Here is a 19,922-nt window from a genome sequence, read left to right on the forward strand (position 1 = left end):
GAATGGCGTTTTGAGGCTAACGTTAGCAATCAACAATCATATATAGCTAAAACTTTTTTTGAAATGATTTCCATCTTCTTTTATTGTTTGTAATGAGAACTGAATACTAATTATTTAATGATTTCACAAATGTCAGTATGACATGTTATGCCGTAAACCGTTTAAATCTGAGCATGAGCAACTCGCATATGCACTCGACTCAAATCAGGTAGTGACACCCTCACTCCACTCTAACAGGATGGAGATAAGTTCTGGAGGATGCCCGAGTGCTACATCAGAGGAAGTACCATCAAATACCTGCGAATCCCCGACGAGATCATTGATATGGTGAAGGAGGAGGTGGTGTCGAAGGGGCGTGGACGTGGAGGCACCCAGCAGAACAAACAGCAGGGCAAAGGCAGAGGAGGAGCCGGCCGTGGTGAGTGGAAACACCTCTGATGATCAGACACACAATGGTTGTTTCTCTGCTATGCCTCTCACTCTCAGGAGCATCAAAGGTTTTGCCAAAAACACTTGTAAGAGAGCTCTTGGTAAAGAATTCTGGCAACTGATAATAATATAAAAATTACCAGGACCTCCATTTTATATTCATCTTGCTCTCGTATTTCTGTCTGTAGGTCTGTTTGGCGGTCGGGGCAGAGGAATGACTGGTCCTGGTCGGGGGCAGCAGCAGCAGCAGCAGCAGCTGCAGCAGCAGGATAAAAAAACGGGCAAACCACAGGGAATGAAGAACCAGCACTAACAAAACACCTAACAACACAACCTGTTAATCAGAGTAATTTCTCCTTCAGTACATGAAGATAAAATTGACTCTCTTGTGTTTCCTTCTGCTGTGATGTTTGTCACGACAGAACGTTGCAGAAATCCCACCGGGAGACGTTAAGAGAAGATGTGCTTTTGCACTGAATTTTGTTTTTTTTAGCATCTGTAAGTTGGTATTAACACTTTTTTTAGTATGACCATTTGCCAGTGTATCAGTCAGGGCTGACAGACTCCTTCTTTAGAATCATTCATCATAATATGTCGTCACAACTTTGCAAGAACGTTTTCTATCATAAATAACAGTGTATTATCTGAAAACCGTTTCCTATCAGTTGGTACACTGGTATAAGGTTTTTAATTTTAGTTATTTTTGTCAGCTGGTCTCAGGTCTAGTTTTCATGGTTAAGAAACTGCCTAGCCCCAACTTCTGTTGCATGAATATTTTTTTAACTTGCTCCTTATTTTTGTGTTGTTTGTGACGTTCTGTGGTGTGTCTGCTGCACCGTACGGTCCGATCATGGCAGGTGGACCAGTAGGCTGGCAGTCGGGACAAGATTTCAGTCCCTGAAAATGTACACTTTTGTTGAAGCATTTGTGAGATGACACATAATTTCCAGAAAAAAAGATTCTCATATTCTTAAGTCTGAAATGGATAAGTCCAATGTGTGTCATGTTAGTTGGGTTTCATTTTATTTTTGTAACAAAAGACGATGTTGTAATTTATTTACATGAGAACATGAGAATAAAACAACTTTTGTGAAAGCGGTTGTATTTATTTAGAACAGTGTTCTGGCCTGCTTTTGCAATATTTTACTACTGCACTTTTTCACTTCCCTTGGATAAGTGTGTTCTTTAATGTATGTAGAGATTATAATTCTTGATTTATATCCAGGACTAGCTAATGGTGGGTTTTAAAATCCATAATGAAAAGCAGAACTGTAATGAATAAAAAAAGGTCTATGTGGACGATATGCTGTATAATCAAGACAAAAGTTAAAACCCAATGGAAAGTTGCATTTAAGGGGTAGAAGTGTGGCCTGACTAAATATAGTCTAAAATATACATTTACAAACTACTGCTCTTAACTGAAACCATTCAATGAGTCATTTGTGAAAAACAATTGTACACTTTGCTTTAAAAGCGAGTATGGAAGTTAATGACTTAGGTCATTTCTATTTTAGTCTATGAGAGAGAGGAAGAAATTATGTATTTATGCATCATATTGTAGCGTTGTAGAAAATTGACCTTCATAAAAAAATTTAAATAAAATTTCCTTAGTAACATATTCTGCACACTTTTAAGGCAAAGTACAACTGTTAATTTGTGCAAATGATTAGTAGCCTAATCTTTGAATGGTATTCAAGCCTCGCTTAATTGGTTATCCTGAATTTATAAATTCTGCTTTATTGTACCAGCCCTCAGGCCAATACCATCCCTACAGTGAAGCATGGAGGCAGCAGCATCATGCTGTGGGGATGTTTCTCAGCAGCAGGAACTGATAGACTAGTCAGGATTGAGGGAAAGATGAATACAACAATGTACAGAGACATCCTGGAAGAAAACCTGCTCCATAGCTTTCTTGACCTCAGACTGGGGCGACGGTACATCTTTCAACAGGACAATGACCCTAAGCACACAAACAAGATATCAAAGGAGTGGCTTCAGGACGAATCTGTGAATGTCCTAGGGTGGCCCAGCCAGGGCCCAGACTTAAATCCCATTGAACATCTCTGGAGGGATCTGAAAATGTCTGTGCACCGACGCTCCCCATCCAACCTGATGGAGTTCGAGAGGTTCTGTAAAGAGGAATGGGCGAAACTGACCAAAGATAGGTGTGCCAAGCTTGTGGCTTCATATTCAAAAAGATTTGAGTCTGTGCTGTCAAAGGTGCCACAACAAAGTATTGAGCAAAGGCTGTGAATACTTACAGTGGCTTACATAAGTTTACACACCCATGCTAAAGTTTATTAAAAAGAAGAATAAAAAACATCTTTTGGAAATTGATCTTAATGCCTTGATAAAAAAGGGATGTGTATACTTATGCCGCCTGTATTTTGAGGAAGAACATTATTTATTTACAATATGTTATTTATTCACAAAGAAAAAATTGGTGTCCTTTAAAGGTTAGATTTTCCTATTTTTTTTAATCAAGGTCAAGATCAATTTGCAATGGATGTTTATTTATTCCTCTTATAAAATCAAATTTAGCATGAGTGTGTAAACTTATGCAAGTCACTGTACATATTATATTTTCATTCTTTATTTCTAATAAATTTGCATACATTTAAAAAACCTTATTCATGTTATGGGGTTCAAAACAGGGGTATTGTGTGTAGAATGTTGAAGAAAAATAAATTTTATCCATTTTGGAATAAGGCTGTAAAATAACTAAATGTGGAAAAAGTGAAGTGCTGTGAATATTTTCCGTATGCAGTGTATCTTGAATCTTTTTTGGTAGCATTAAAAACACGTTTACATGTTAGCCTGATAAAAGGTTGAACCAGATTATTACAGTCTCATTTATCCGAGAATATAAAGACAATTATGGAAATCTTATAAGATGTTTTGAAAAACTGTTCCAGCAGATTGATTAGACCAGTCTATGGATCATACTGGCTTTACAAGTTGTTTTCATTAATATATTAAGAAAAATCAGTTTACACTTAAATGCTTTCAGTAAGACTGATGAGATGTCAGGCTACACATGTATATAAATTGATTTATTGATACACAAATTTAATCATTTCCAAATGTAATAATCATTTATAAAATAGAAATATCTACTGCTTGCAGATGTATAACTGTAAAAGATGACTTGGTTTTCCCAGTTTTGCATAAAATCAGTAAGCAGATATTGGACATCACTTTGGTAAATGGAACCTTGTAACACACATTATTTTTGACATTTTAAAATAGTTGTTTTATTAATACAATTTTAAGACAAAGACTTTGAATGTGTTTAGCTTTCCATTACCTGATTTAGATCTCCTAAAACTGGAAAATATAAGTAAAGAGTAGACATATCCATAATCAGGCTTTCAAACATCCCTGTCACACACACACTGCAATCATAATTTTCTAGAGTCTATAACCTCAAACATGACCAGACTAAACGATTAAACATAAATCAGATCATCAACAAACCCTCCAATCAATTCCAAAACCATCAGCTATATTTTTTTAAATGTGTATTAAAAATAAAATGTAAAGTATAATATTTTTTCTGTACTAGTTTATTGTACCACCATGTGGATCCATTACCCTAATTATCAGATTCTGGTAGTCAGTAGTGAAATAGATTTTTGCCCAAAAATGTAAAAAGCACTCCTGAAACAGATAATATAAAGCAGTGTATTTTCCTGAGTAGATCCTGATATTTTCTAAAAATGAGGCTTTGACATTTTTCACATGATTTCTAATATAGTGAAAAAAGCATTAATGAGCAGCTGGCTGAAGATAACACCAAAACTGTCAGGCAGCATTTACTCATTTACTACAATAAGGTTTGGTATACTTTATCGTTTTCAAGAGCCTTAAGGTATGTTTTAAGGTCTCTCATATATAATTATTACAGAAAGATCGATACAAAAAAGAAACAAATAAAAGACAAAGTAAAATCAAAACATTTTGGTTTTGAGAACATATGATCAGCAATTAACCTGATGAACTCAAATCAAGTCATCCAGTTTATCAATTCATCATCCAGTCATGTTTGGCTGCGGTGGCACATTTCCAAGTCTCCACAATCTGGGACAGCAGCAGATTTTCAGGAAACTTTTCCTCGACGTAAGGAGGCACCTCCACTCCTTTACGGTCCATATAGGCACACACCGTCTCTTTCACACTGAGAATAAGCAAAAGTTGTGGATAATAAGGACCATGGTTGCATATTGGAAAGCTAAAAGAAAATTATAACAATTAGATAAACAACATGAAACTTCAATGCTAGTGTTGAGGTAGTTTTCCCCCAAGAGCAAGCATGGTGCGACAGTGCCACCATTTGCAGTGGCGAGATAAAAAATCCCCTTTTAGAAAGAAACCTCGGTCAGACCCAGGTTCTTGGTAGGCGGTGTCTGATGGTGCCGGTTGGGGACGTGATACACAGTAGCAATAACAATCACGACAAAGAAAATGGAACAGTGACTAAAAAAATGGTAGTAGTAGTAATGGAGAACATATTAAAAACAATCCAATTGTTTTCTCTCTGGTTTATAGCAGTCATAATTTATAAATATTAATTGAACAAATTCAGTACTGAATTGCTGAAAGAGTGCCATGCTCCCTCGAATTTAAATGATTATTGGACGTCTGTAAGTTCCTGATAACTTAAATCTTCAACTGACTTGAGTGAGTAAATGATGACCACATTTTGAGGAGCTTATTTCTGTTTGGTTTTACAAGGTCTTACCCTGGTAACATTAGGTAATGTGTGTACCAAGCCTAATGACAAATGCCAGCTGGGACAGGCTCCTTTCACAACATGTACTATAGAAATTTTTAAGGAGGTACGTCTGACATCACCACATCCACTGCAGATATCACGCTGTGCGTTATATTATAAAACTGCTCAGATAAAGGTCATCAAAGCAATGGGACACTGTACAAATTCTTGTCTTAAACAACGGAGAAACAAAACAACGGTCTTAGCACTTTATTGTTGCTGAAACATTTGGTAAATATGATGTTTATGATTTGAGCTACCTGAACAATTGCCTTTTTGAACTGTTGTGGTTAGGGAAGCGCTTCCGCAGTCATAGGGCCAGAATGGAAAGGCTAAAGAGGAACTAGTTCCCTTAGGCCATCAAAATCCTGAATGAGGACACTGCCAAAGCTCCTGACAGACTGCACTTCTGATGTTATTGACAATTACCTCCACTAATACCTAATTAATATCTGCACCATATTTAATATATGCTGGAGAAATCCAGTGACATTTGTGAAAGTGCAGCTGACAATTAGAGAGGACCATGTGACGGCTATGAAAGACAGCTGACAGGAGGAAAAGACCCCAACGGGGCTGTCATGGACTAGCTATCAGGCTCCTTCGCTTATATTTATTTATTTATCTATATATATATATATATATATATATATATATATATATATATATATATATATATATATATGTATATATACACACACACATACATACACACATACACACACACACAGTATATATATGTATACTGTATATACACACAGTATATTATGGAGCCCGGATATTACGGACTGAGAAAAAAACTAAACTAAACCATGTACACAGAATACAAATCCGTTCCCTCGGTTTTATAAACTGTGTGCAAGGATTCATAATCCGTACCATCTGTTTTATAAACGTGAGCAAAGTTTGAAAGATATTCACAGATTCCAACTTCTATAGCAAAATTATTATAAATCACAAATGGCTCATCTTTCCTAACGTAGTAAAGTTAACAATGAGCTACAAGCTAATTTTCATCAAAACTAACCGTCCTCCAACCTAGTAGCAGCGGGCGGTGCTTAGGGACCGTCTATAAACTACATATATATGTAGTATGTGAAAAATAAAAACTTAAACACATCCGTGTTTTTAATGCTGCATCACTCAAAATAATGAGATATTTTAGATGTCTTCTGCACAAAATGTAGCCTGACAGAGAGCTTTGGGATCTCCAATAAGATAATAAGTGAGTTTGAACATACAGTAGTTTAGCTACACAGTATGAGTTTGTATTGACAGTGAGGTTTAGGGGGTAATCCACATCTCTATTCAGGTCTACTGTGGGGAACAATTGCATTAACAAGGAAATATTTTGTTTAACAGCTTTACCTCCAGGATGGTTTGTAGTCGTCGCTGGCCCTCAGACGGCCCAGACTCAACAGGAGGAATTCGTGCATTTCTAGCAGCCATTGGTCCATGTTTCCCCTGGACATGAACCCTTTTAGCTCAGTCTTGTCTTCCTTTGTCAGCGGTATCTGGTACTCAGCTGGATACCCCGAAAAGGGCTCCTTTTAATAGAATCATGGAGTGAGGTATTTTGTGTGTGAAACAGTGCATATTATGTATAAAGTGTTTTGTTTAAGAATACACTGAAATTATCCAAAAAAATAAACAATATGTCATAAAAGCATAAGATATGATCCTAATGCCCAGTTTTTTTTGTGTTTTTCTATTATTGTGATTCTACTTGTTTAACCAACTTACCCTCTTGAGACACAGCATGCGTTCAGATTTGAGGGAAGAGAGGAGTTGCCACAAAGAAACACAGTGTTTGAGCTTGCATCTACCCAGAGCCTAAAAAACAACACAGCAGAGTAAAGAACCTTTTCCATACAGTCTGAAAGCACACAGCAGGGATTTAAAAAAAATATTAATTTATAACTAGTTTATTTATTTTTTTAGTTTTTGGGTTTAGAGAATATAATTAAAATTGGATTTATTTTTAGGAAGCTTTATGTTTGTAGATTCATTTATTTCACTTGTGTTTTTTTTGATTCCAGACATAATTTAAATAGGGTAATTAAAATATTCATAATATAAATTAGTTTAAAATGTCCCTATGTTGTGTAGATGGGGAACTATATAACATTTACTGTAAGGCATTGAAGTGATGTATTAAGCTTGTTTACAGACTTGTTTTGTATAACTGTGGTGGTAAATAATTACTTTACTTACAACCTGAAAATAGTTATGATAGTAGCTTCACAATTTATCAAGTCTGTCTTAAAACAATAATCGGATGCCTGCATGAACACTGAAGCGGTTTTGCTGACATAGCTGTCCTATAGCTTTAACCTTAACACAAACAATAAACAAAGAAGATGCACACGCATTGACCTGCAATATGTGACGATCTATGTGGTCGGCCATCTTCAGGATGTCCTGGAAGTAAGTGACCAGCGACATCATGGGATCACCCCCAGTCATTGAGAGGAAACCCAGGAGCAGCTCCACGATCTTGAGCGCCTCACACACCTCACTGTAGGAGTCCAGCTCTCTTGACAAGGCGTTCCGGGTCAAAGAGGACAGAGTTTCCTGACGGAATAACAAAGCATGAATAAAGCCTGAAGCCATAATGAGTGTTGTACATTAATATGTTCATTACAACTGTCAAATGTTAAGTTGTCAAAGTTGTCACAGTAAATGTTAAGTAAAGTTAAAATTGACTGACAGTCAAACTATCCATGTATGAATTACCTTCTGGATGAGATACCATTAACCATTTAACAAAATGTGGACCCACAATGTAATAAAAATAATTAACATGTGAACTCGATGATTTGTTTTAAATACAACAAGAAGCCATTTAAATGAATATAATAGTTGGTTTAACGTTGATTAATGAGCATTACGTAATACATCTGTCAGAAATATGTTGGACTGTAACCTTGTAGAGTGCAATCCTGAATAAAATGAATCAGCAACAATTGTAACAGATTAATACTTTAAGGTCATTCATCAAGCAAAAATATTCTCTGGTTTCAGCAGCTCACATAGGGCAAGGGTGTCCAAAACATGAATTGGAAATGAAAACCATCTGTTGTTGCAACCCTAGTAAATGTCTTTCCTTATGCATATATATTTGTGTTTTGACTAGGTAGATGTAAGACAAAATCTAATGTTATAATGTAATATGTCATCATTAATTTACCTGATGCACTTTTCCTTTAACAGCTTTGAAAATTGTTTCATAGTCCCTCTCTTGTGTGTTGATCAGAGTGGGAATTCCCTAAATTAAAGCATAAAAGAAAGTGATTATAGTGAAACACATGAATGTTACTGCTAAATAAGTAAGACATAAGAACAGATGAAATACTGACAAATAAAAGTCAAATGTGATGTTACAATTTGCTTGGTGAAAATGTCTTACTGTGTTGTTAACTAACACAATGAAAACCATATGATTTGCTAGTACAAACGTTATGACAGCCCAAAACAAACCAAGCCAAACAAAATGTGTCTGCTCCGTATGGTTTGAGTTGGCTGTAGCCACCGTTTTAAGAGGATTGGTATCTCTACATGTAGCACAAGGCATAATGGAGGTTCCTTGCCAAAGGGGTGCACAATTCAGGCAACAATTTGCTGTAAAGGGCTGGTTAAGCTTGTGTGAGTCCATTGGATGTCTTGTCATTTGTCTTTAACCAAACCAGGCTGTGTTGACTCACTGTGCGTGTGATGAGGGGTTTTCCCTGTAGGAAACGGGTGAGGATCTGCTGCTGGATCCTGGGCAGGTCATATTGTGATATTGTCTCATGGCCATGTTCCAAGCTATACTGGCAGTTGGATAAAACCAGAGGAAGCAGGTCCTTCTCCAGCTCATAGTGGATCACATGCTGATCTGTTAGCTCTGCCAAACTCACTTTGTAAGTGCTGCAGACACATACAACGCATCACAAAGCAAACATGGAATGACATTTATTATTCCCAACCAAAAAAGCAAAAGCTTTCATTATTTCATATTTTGTGTTTAAAAGTAAAAAATTTGGAATACAGTGAACATGTTTGGTTTTCAGCAAATGTACATTTTCCATAATATATCTATCTTGATGCTATTACAAAATTCATAAATAAACATGGTGTGTGTTTGCATGTTTAGCTTGTTCACTACAGTCGTTAAAAAGTCAGCATGTGCATTATGCTTTTACCAAATTCACATTAGGCTTTTTACAAGGATAGGTATAGGAGCCACATTATGTTGTTTATGGTTTCATTTATTGATTATTGTGTTATGCTCTAATATTGTAGGTGGTGGGCGTTTTCATGACGGTTTGAGCGGAAGTGATATATTTGTTTGCTTCACCTGTGCACCTGGTTCTTTGGGCTTTGACCGAGAGGGGGGTGAAGCTGGGAACACTTTTGTTGACCGCACACAATATATTGCAATTATTTCTACGCACCAGTTAACAATTACATAAGGTAACAGCAATGTTCAGTGTATTGTACATATGGAAGACGAAGAACAATAAAATCATTTGCAATATGATCAAGAGCGCATCACAGGTGTGTGCATCTCTCAGCGTTTAATCCCTCGCGGCAGCACTTTTTTGGACTGCTTACAGTCGCTACAATAGGCATAAGCCTAGGATCTGTCATATTACTTACACTAAACAAGGACTGTAGTCTGTGACTTTTGTCCCCCATCACTTACATTTAAAGTGCTTTAGAAAAGGTTAGTGTACTGCCAAGTATGAACAGGAATATTCACAGAACGAAAAAGCTCTTTCAATGTTCCTTTTGGTTTTAGATAGACAAAATTGTGAACCTCACCTTATGGTACAATGACAATGCGGCATTGCTGAAAAAAGCATTTTGCATTTTGGACCCTTAGACAACGGACCTCCCGCTGGCGGACGTGGGCAATTGTTGTTTACATGATCCTATGATCCTTATGAAGTGTTTAGAAATACTGTATTTGTTCATGTTTCTACAATCTGAAGTGTAGTGTGTTTATTTAGTAAAATTTGTTGAAAACCGATGTCCAATGTTTTTTTTTTCAATTTCAATACTTTTATTAATTATTTAGTTTTTACTAAAAATATATACCTATACATATAATTTTTTAATATAGGTTTTACAGATTGTAGCAATATTAAGCATTTGAAGAAGAGACTCCAAGAAATGACATCACAATAGGCAAAAAATGCTAATGTAGGCACTGACGGACCATTTCTATTGCAGAGTTCAAAGGGTTAAACTGAAACATTCTCCCCCAGCTCGTTGTTGGTCAACAAATTTGTTTTTGTAGCTCCATGTTTGTTTTGTACCTGCTGTCCTCTCCGGTGTGGTTATCCACAGCATTTACGAGCTCATTGTGTAGCGCCACCAAGTAGCTGACCAGCCCTGTGGCACACAGGCCCGGACCCTGCCGCCGTGGCAGGAGGTACTGCAGATCACTGTTTAGGTTCAAATCCTCACTGCAAAATTCATCCGGAATCTTCAACTCACCTGTAAATTGGAAAGGACATATACATAAAACATTATGTCCAATACAACAATATGTTAGCATATATTTATTGTAATATTTTATTCACTCACTGTTGCACCAAAGAAACAACTTTTATTAACCACGTGTAGCCATCACAGCTCTTTTCCAAAGACATCACTTTGAAACCAGTGACATTTGTAGAGGGCCGGCAGAATCACAACATTAAATGTTGACCAACAATTCTTTTAACTTGACTAGAGATAGTTAAATGATAAAGCTCCAATAATGGAGTTACAGTAGCTGTACTCCGATTAAGTGTAAATGTAAGCAACATAACTTGTGTTAAAGTGTTTACTGGATCTGTAAAACAATTGCAGAATTGCTTTGCTCTAGTTACAAATCCATTATTAAGATATATTTAAACTAAACTCAACCTAATTTATACAGCGTTTTAACATGACAAAGCTGACACAAAGTGTTTTACAACACAGACAAAAACTAAAAGAGAGGACTAGGAAAGTTGTCATTGCGGCTGTCTCGACCAATACATTTTTAAGAAGACAAAGGGAGGATGGGTGTTTTACTTACTGCTGGTTACAGACATTCTTAGCAGATTCCATGTTTGTAGGAAGATGCCAATGTGTGTCTCATACCACTTCCTCATTTCTGAAAGAAGAAATGTTAAAACAATTTACATAGTTAGTAGTAGTAGTAGTAGTATTAAGAATGGAACAAGGAAAGAAATATAAAATGTCAGACATCTGTTGTTGTCTGTCCTATAATAACCCATGCCTCCTTATTATTTTAGAATCAGTCAGTCAGTCAGTCAGATTTTAGTCAATTACATTTTTGTGCATAGCGCTCCATTGTGCTGCGAAGGAGGTCCTGGCTAGTCCACAAAGCATTCTGGGATGGTAGACAAATTTGCTCTGGTGTATTGGCATTACTTTAAACCAATCACAATTGATGCTAACAATGACAGTGCCTCTGCAAAATAGCCTCAAGAAGGACCTTGTTTTGGTGGACCGTGTACGTTCGAAGGTTATTGTTTTAGTCGTGCAACAGAAAATTCAGATTAGACAGATAGTTTAGCTATAAATTGAGACAGCTGTCTCAATTTACCCTGCAGTGATCTGAGGAGCAGTTACTGTAACCATAGTTATCAAAAACAGACCGCAGTTTAAAAAGCCAACACAAAGAGAAAAAAGGGGACATCCGGCGGAACCACAGAAATCACCTAAATGCTAACACTTTGATAACAAACCAGGCTTAGGTCTAGTTATTGCTCAAAGAATTCACAACTGTACCTGTTTGTTTCTCAATGAACTCTCCGATGGAGCCCACTATCTGGTCAGTTGCGTTCTGAAACTTTCTCACCAAGCGTTTCTGCAGGATTAGAATGCGTGGAAGGAGCTTAATCTGCCGAAATTCTCTCTCCTGAAAAAGAAAGACACAAATTCCTCATATGCCCATAACCATATGCAACATATATTGAGTCAATAAGATAAATGACCATGATATATTTCTGGCCCATTTATAATATTACTGATCAAAACAAATGACAAGTTCTCAAAATAAAAACATTATTTTTCATTAGATTGAATATAGAGTTTTTTTCTGATTTCCTTTTTGAAAGATTACTGGGACAATAAGGAAAAAAAATCACTCAAAAATGTAAATTACACAGATAATAAAATAAATATAAATGTATTGTGCATTACTTCCTCAAATTGTTTTGGAAAATAAAATAATTATGAGTAATGGGCTTAAAAAAAGAAAAAAAAAGTTATTACTAAATTATTACTTTCAGGATATTAATGCAGTGCCCGTTTGGAGTGTGTGCCTGTTCAGAAGGACTGCTTGGTTCCCAGTATTTTTTTCCCACTTTTTCTTACTATAAGCACGTTTTATCAGTCGCGGCTCGGCTGCGGCTTATTTAGAGATTCGACATGTCACCTTATTTTCATCTAGCCGTCACACGTCAAGGTACCGATACCAGTACCTGAAATTTGGCTCCAGTACCTATTGGTACCTTTTTTGACACTTTTGCTCTGTAATGATGAAAAATCAATTTCAGTTATAAAAATGATTTCAAACCTATTTATTCTATTTACTTAGAAAATGTAGTTATTTATTTAGAATATTTAATACTCCACACAACATAAAACCCCTCCCTTTCCCCCCCAACTCTGTACCTACAACTTATCAAATCAGATAATTATCGACTTCTTACACTGGAACTTTTATTCTTCTATTTGTATCCTTTCTCTTTTGAATTGCTGTTTAATTGCTATTTTATGTAAACTACTTTGAATTGCATGTTGCTGAAATTTGGTAAAGAAATTCCCTACAACTTCCAGCCTGTCAGTCCGTCACTAGGACATAGAGAGCAGTGTTGTGCCTGCCTGTCTCAAAGGAAGTGTAACTGCGCTGCGGCCGCTTTCAGCTCGCAATTATGTTAAATTGCTGCGAACGCTATCTGCGTGGAGTTTTGAAACGTTTAACCACACTTGCAACCACTTTACTGGCATTGCCATGACTCACTTTGACTTAAAGTGGAAGTTTTATGCTTTTCCCTATTTTCTGTCATGTCTATGATGTTATAATATCAGATTTTTTATGTTAAACAGGCCAGAGCTTTAAATAATGAAATAAACGTTCAGATTTACAACCTTTAACAGTTTTTTCTACTCACGGCAAGGTATTACGCAACTCCAAGCCGGTGTCGTGCCAATGTACTTATCCCCGCCAGGATCTGTATCCCCTGGCCGCGGGAGCGCGCATGCACACAGAGCGGATATTCTGCTGCCTTTCGAATTGTTTAACTGCTGCACTTTTAATTTACCTCTTAAATGGAACAAATAGCGACGTGGAAGACTCGGCAGGGTTTTCCATAGTAACATGGGTCTCAGTTAACTACATAAATACGTGTATTTGTCTGTTACATTAAGGCGACGTGTGAATTGTTTATAGCGTCGTTTACTATTATGGACTGGTAGACATGTCCTCCCTGTCCTCTAACGTGATTTCTGTTTTAATTTAATTTAGTTTAATATGGCTTTTCAATTAAACACTTTTTTTCACCTGTCTACCATATGAGTTACATAGGAGGTACGCAAAATATCAGACCGTTTTTCACCTATTATTTTGTGTGTCTGTCCTGTCATCATGGGTGTTATTTTTTGTGTTAACCAGGTCACAAGGAACAACCTGACATAATTTAGAGAGGTCTGCTGTAGTCTATCAAAAGTTACATAGGGGGTACCCAAAATATCAGGCTGTTTTTCACCTGATATTTTGTGTACCCCACCCCCTAACATGCAGAGGGTCTGTCCTGTCATCATGGGTGTTATTTTGTGTGTTTAATAGGTCACAATAAACAACCTGACAACATTTGGAGAGGTCTGCTTTTGTCTAGCAAAAGTTACATGGGGGTACCCAAAATATCAGGCCGTTTTTTGCCTGATATTTTGTGTATCCCACCCCCTAACATGCAGAGGGTCTGTCCTGTCATCATATGTGTTATTTTGTGTGTTTAATAAGTCACAATAAGCAACCTGACAAAATTTGGAGAGGTCTGCTGTTGTCTAGCAAAAGTTACATGAGGGTACCCAAAATATCAGGCTGTTTTTCACCTGATATTTTGTGTACCCCGCCCCCTAACATGCAGAGGGTCTGTCTGTCTATGATATGTGTTATTTTGGTGTGTTAATAAGTCACAATAAGCAACCTGACAACATTTGGAGAGGTCTGCTTTTGTCTAGCAAAAGTTACATGGGGGTACCCAAAATATCAGGCCGTTTTCGCCTGATATTTTGTGTATCCCACCCCCTGACATGCAAAGTGTCTGTCCTGTCATCATGTGGTATTTTGTGTGTTAACCAGGTCACAATAAGCAACCTGACAAAATTTGGAGAGGTCTGCTGTTGTCTAGCAAAGTGACATGGGGGTACCCAAAATATCAGGTTTTTTCACCGATATTTTTGTTATCCCACCCATAACTGCAAGGGTATGTCCTGTCATCATGGGTGTTATTTTGTGTGTTAATAGGTCACAATAAACAACCTGACAAAATTTGGAGAGGTCTGCTGTAGTCTATCAAAAGTTACATGGGGGTACCCAAAATATCAGGCTGTTTTCACATGATATTTTGGGTACCCGCCCCCTAACATGCAAAGGGTCTGTCCTGTCATCATGGGTGTTATTTTGTGTGTTTAATAGGTCATAATAAACAACCTGACAAAATTTGGAGAGGTTTGCTGTTGTCTAGCAAAAGTTACATAGGGGGTACCTAAAATATCAGGCGTTTTTCACTGATATTTTGTGTATCCCACCCCCTGACATGCAAAGTGTCTGTCCTGTCATCATGTGTGTTATTGTGTGTGTTTAATAGGTCACAATAAACAACCTGACAACATTGGAGAGGTCTGCTGTTGTCTAGCAAAGTTACATGGGGTACCCAAAATATCAGGCCGTTTTTCGCCTGATATTTTGTGTATCCCACCCCCTAACATGCAAAGGGTATGTCCTGTCATCATGGGTGTTATTTTGTGTGTTTAATAAGTCACAACAACTGACAGGCAGGAAGCTCAATAAAATCACTTATTCTTATAAATATTATTATTATTTTATTGTTATGCACTTTAATTGCATTTTTAAGGGCCTAACAGCCGTTCTTTTATACTTGTTTAGGGGATGTTCATTATTATTTTTGTAAAGCCTTGTCTGTTTTCTAACACTTTATTAATCATACTTTTTAAGTACTTGTTGTTGTGAATAAAAAACAAACAACAAACACACTAACACGCCTGATGACAGGACAGACCCATTATTATTATACAATACATTGTTTCAGGTTGTTATTGTGACCTATTAAACACATATGATGACAGGACATACCCTTTGCATGTTAGGGGGTGGGATACAAAAAATATCAGGTGAAAACGGCCTGATATTTTGGGTACCCCCTATGTAACTTTTGCTAGAAACAGCAGACCTCTCCAAATTATGTCAGGTTGTTCCTTGTGACCTGGTTAACACACAAAATAACACACATGATGACAGGACAGAACACCAAAATAATAGGTGAAAAACGGCCTGATATTTTGGGTACCCTCATGTAACTTTTGCTAGACAACAGCAGACCTCTCCAACTGTTGTCAGGTTGCTTATTGTGACTTATTAAACACACAAAATAACACATATCATAGACAGGACAGACCTCTGCATGTTAGGGGGGGGATACACAAAATATCAGGCGAAAAAAGGCCTGATATTTTGGGTACCCCCTATGTAACTTTGCTAGACAAAAGCAGACCTCTCCAAATTTTGTCAGGTTGTTTATTGTGACCTATAAACACACAAATAACACCATGATGACAGGACAGACCCTCTGCATGTTAGGGGGTGGGGTACACAAAATATCAGGTGAAAAACAGCCTGATATTTTGGTGTACCCCTTATGTAACTTTTGATAGACTACAGCAGACCTCTCTAAATTATGTCAGGTTGTCCTTGTGACCTGGTTAACACAAAAAATAACACCCATGATGACAGACAGACACACAAAATAATAGGTGAAAAACGGTCTGATATTTTGCGTACCTCCTATGTAACTCATATGGTAGACAGGTGAAAAAAAAGTGTTTAATGAAAAGCCATATTAACTAAATTAAATTAAAACAGAAATCACGTTAGAGGACAGGGAGGTACGCTCCCAGTCCATAATAGTAAACGACTATAAACAATTCACACGTCGCCTTAATGTACAGACAAATACACGTATTTATGTAGTTAACTGAGACCCATTTACTATGGAAAACCCGCCGAGTCTCCACGTCGCTATTTGTTCCATTTAGAGGTAAATTAAAAGTGCAGCAGTTAAACAATTCGAAAGGCACAGAATATCCGCTCTGTGTGCATGCGCGCTCCCGCGGCCAGGGGATACAGATCCTGGCGGGGATAAGTACATTGGCACGACACCGGCAATCTATGATTGGTCATCTGCTCCAGGCAGCAACTACTGGAGTGTTTTTTAAAGCCACAGCATGGTTAACATTGTCCTGCTTACAGCAGTAAAATATTTAATCGTGGATACCTGCCAATGTTGTTAATTCTCCCCAATTTGGTTTAAAAGCCTTTTTTTAGATTTTTATTTGATTTTAGATTTATATTGTGTTATTGTCCACTGCTAAGCGATACAGTAGCGATGTGGTAACACTAGATAGCTGTAATCTTGGTGGCCAACGTTGGTCATTTCGCCCCAATTTCGGGTCACATTACTGCTGGAACATGTCCGGTTGTGTAGTATTTGGTTTAGAAGCCTTTATTGGTGATTTTTCAAGGTACAAGGTCCTGCTATATACTCCGTTGCAGTCAGTCTCAGGCTCCAGAGTGAAACAAAACAGTGGGGAATCAAGAGACTTACGAACATGCGCTCAGAGCAGACTGTGCATCTTAAAGAGACAGGCGCTCCAACAGAGCGTCTAATACAGAGAGTGAACACAGGATAAGTAGCCATTTGCAGTATGATGAAAAATAAAGTGTTTTTTGAACATTAAAGCATGTAAACATGTTCTAGTAGAATCACGAAATACAAGTATGAACCTGAAAATGCCATATATTTGGTCCACTTTAAACAAACTGCCACGGTGTTGAGCTTCGTGCCATCTGCACCTCTGCATGTGTGTGAGTATGTGTCGGAGCAGAGTCCCGCTCTCTTTCAACATGCAGAGAGGACAGATATGCTGGCAGTTCTCTCAGGCACTGTTTGATTTAACATGAATCGGTCATCATTAGTAGACTACCAACGTAATGTGGTCATTAGTTACCAACTCTGCGGGCCAGAGAGGAAAGGAGCCCGGCTGAGCCTGCTGGAGAAAGTGCCACAGCGCGTAGTGATGTGCCCCGGCCCCAGGCTAGAGAAGGAGGGAGCCGGGCTCAGCCTTAAACAGCATGCAGAAAGGCCGCAGAAATGTACGCAACCACTGGCAACAAATCAACGTGCTAGAGAGCCCACCAGTAGCCCCGCACCCCGGTAGGGACACACAAGATATCCCCATTTTATAGATAGATGAGATATCTTGTGGACATGGTTGACATTGGTCTAAAGCTGTCCAAAATGCAAAGCTTTCATTCTCTGAATGTGCAGTTATTAAAATGAATCCAACATTAGATTTTCCAGAAGTGGAATCTTTGAATTGCTGGTGGCCCTAGATCAAAGGTTAGAAGGTCAAAAATATCATCCTTTGAAAAAACTAATTTCATAACCATCTCACTAGTAGTTGTCACGACTTCTTGCTCTTGTCCAAACTGATGAATTTAAAGTAATTTAGTCACAAAGCTTTACATCTCACAGACATTCACCTTCTGCAGAAACCTCCAGAGAAGAGGCAGCTCCTCTTTTTGGTCATACTGCTCCACAATGTGTGTGAGGCTGAGCAATGAGAACCTCTCCCTGCAGCTCCACACCGCTGAGCTGTGGACCGGAGAGCCCTGCGGCAGCAACGTCAGGAAACTACAATCATCACCAAAGGTTGTCCTCATGATGAAGTTGGAGGATACACGAGAGTCAGTCCTGATGCTGCCCTTTGCTTCTTGCAGGAGTTGATCAAGATCCTATAGGCACAAAAAAATGGTAGTAGTAGGAGAGTATAATGCAGCAATGGAAAAAAATTGTGTAGTCTAAAAGAAACCATAAAAATATCAGCATCCTTCTGCAAAACATATGAGACTATAAAGAGAAGCCTTTATTCAAATTAAACATAATTCAATAATTATACTAAAATTAGCTTATAATAAAAGTATTCTGATATTGACATTGATAACTGAGTATATGGCCATACATTATAACTATCAGTCAAACTACTCATTTTCAAACATCATAAAAGCTTCATAGTCAATAAAAAAGGAAAAGAAAAATGTAAAAAAGTAAAAGGTGTTACCCTCAACAGAGGTGTCATAATATCTTCAGCCACAGTAGTCTCCCACATGTTTCTGGATGCTTTGGTTGTTAGGTAAGGATCAATACCAGCTAAAAAAAGACAGAAGGTACATTCAGAAATGTTAAGCTCCTTTATACAAAGGTTTCTATGCCTATCCTACAGATTTGGAAAAATCCATCACTAAAAATACTTGTTATTTGTGTAGGTTTTGTGTCCGTCGTTAAGTTTAGGAGACAATATTTTTTTATGTGCTTGACAAAATCTTTACATATTGACAGAGGACAATAAATCCTGCAAACAAGCAAAAATGCCTAAGGTTGTGAATTGGAAAGAATGAATATTATATGATGCCACACAGCACTAGTTGCAATTGAGGTATTGTTTGTTCTCTATAAATTAGAGTGTGGTCTAGACCTACTCTCTGTAGTGTTCTGAATTATTGTGCAACTAAAAAACAATTATTACAGTTGGTGACTGACTTACAGGGACTATCCAGCAATGGCTCTTGAAGGGATCTGAGCACCAAGTGGACAGTTGTAACAGTGTCGTCCGCTCCACTTCCCAGTGTTTGGGACAGATGATTAAGATCCTTTATTATGTGTAGACTGAGAAACAAACAAACGTCCTCCACAGGTGGCTGGATGATGTTCTGGACAAACTAAATATATAGAGATGGAGGGACAATGCAATAGATTCAATTGATATTTCTTTACATATATTTTGCAGAGAGATAAGTATCTGGACATTTGATACCCCAGCTACACACAATGTCAACTCTGAAACATTGTTAGCACTTAATCCAACAAAGTTACATATGGCTCAAAAAGTGAAACACTTAGGGTTTGATGTCTAATTTTGAGAGATCATCTACATCTGCTCACCTGGGACTTCTCTGAGGCTCCCAGCAACATAGCCAAATGTGTAACCAGCCTGACCAGAATGAAGGGACTCAGAGACATGTTTTTGGTGTCCAGGGCATCTGGGTTGTTTCTCCGGTCAGGGTCTCCTAGGATGTGGCCAGGCTTTGTGTTATCCCTAAAAGTAGTTCAGGGCAGTTATTTAAATGTAACTGTACATTTAAAATACTACATTTAAAATCAGTTTAAAAAAAGGAGTCCCAAATTATCATCTTAGTCTTGCTAGTCTCACTTTAATGATACTAATTTAATTTGCTTTAATATAAAACAGTTTTTGTAATCTGGAGTAATCATGTGAAATTGGAAATGTAGTTCCCATAAATAGCCATTATATAGGAAGCTGGAAATATACTAGATTCCTTTTCTTTTTAAACCATAAATATGAAAATACTGAC

The 19,922-nt window shown here is 37.5% G+C and overlaps 2 protein-coding genes across 2 annotated transcripts; one reads left to right on the top strand and one right to left on the bottom strand.

The window, feature by feature from the left end:
• Window positions 1-162: 162 nt before the first annotated feature.
• On the top strand, window positions 163-1,520 carry LOC116679181 (U6 snRNA-associated Sm-like protein LSm4). The gene is made up of 2 exons (XM_032508870.1): window positions 163-418; window positions 618-1,520. Exons 1-2 carry the CDS (start codon window positions 259-261, stop codon window positions 740-742), a joined length of 285 nt encoding a protein of 94 aa, XP_032364761.1. The 5' UTR covers window positions 163-258; the 3' UTR covers window positions 743-1,520.
• A 1,941-nt stretch (window positions 1,521-3,461) lies between these two features.
• LOC116679180 (E3 ubiquitin-protein ligase rnf213-alpha) lies at window positions 3,462-19,645 on the bottom strand (the record flags this gene model as incomplete). Its single annotated transcript, XM_032508869.1, has 13 exons — window positions 3,462-4,606; window positions 6,572-6,750; window positions 6,947-7,036; window positions 7,580-7,777; window positions 8,394-8,471; window positions 8,908-9,112; window positions 10,507-10,687; window positions 11,256-11,333; window positions 11,975-12,104; window positions 18,033-18,284; window positions 18,611-18,699; window positions 19,094-19,268; window positions 19,492-19,645. Coding segments are annotated over 13 exons (1,963 nt in total), but the record flags the coding sequence as incomplete, so codon positions are not given.
• Window positions 19,646-19,922: the final 277 nt, after the last annotated feature.

The sequence above is a fragment of the Etheostoma spectabile genome, unplaced genomic scaffold, assembly GCF_008692095.1.
Source record: "Etheostoma spectabile isolate EspeVRDwgs_2016 unplaced genomic scaffold, UIUC_Espe_1.0 scaffold00009705, whole genome shotgun sequence".
NCBI lineage: Eukaryota > Metazoa > Chordata > Actinopteri > Perciformes > Percidae > Etheostoma > Etheostoma spectabile.

Bases quoted from the DNA above. Each gene is read 5' to 3' on its own strand.
- LOC116679181 (XM_032508870.1), top strand. From the start codon at position 259: ATGCCCGAGTGCTACATCAGAGGAAGTACCATCAAATACCTGCGAATC. The intron at 419-617 runs GTGAGTGGAAAC...TTCTGTCTGTAG, and splicing joins CAGAGGAGGAGCCGGCCGTG to GTCTGTTTGGCGGTCGGGGC.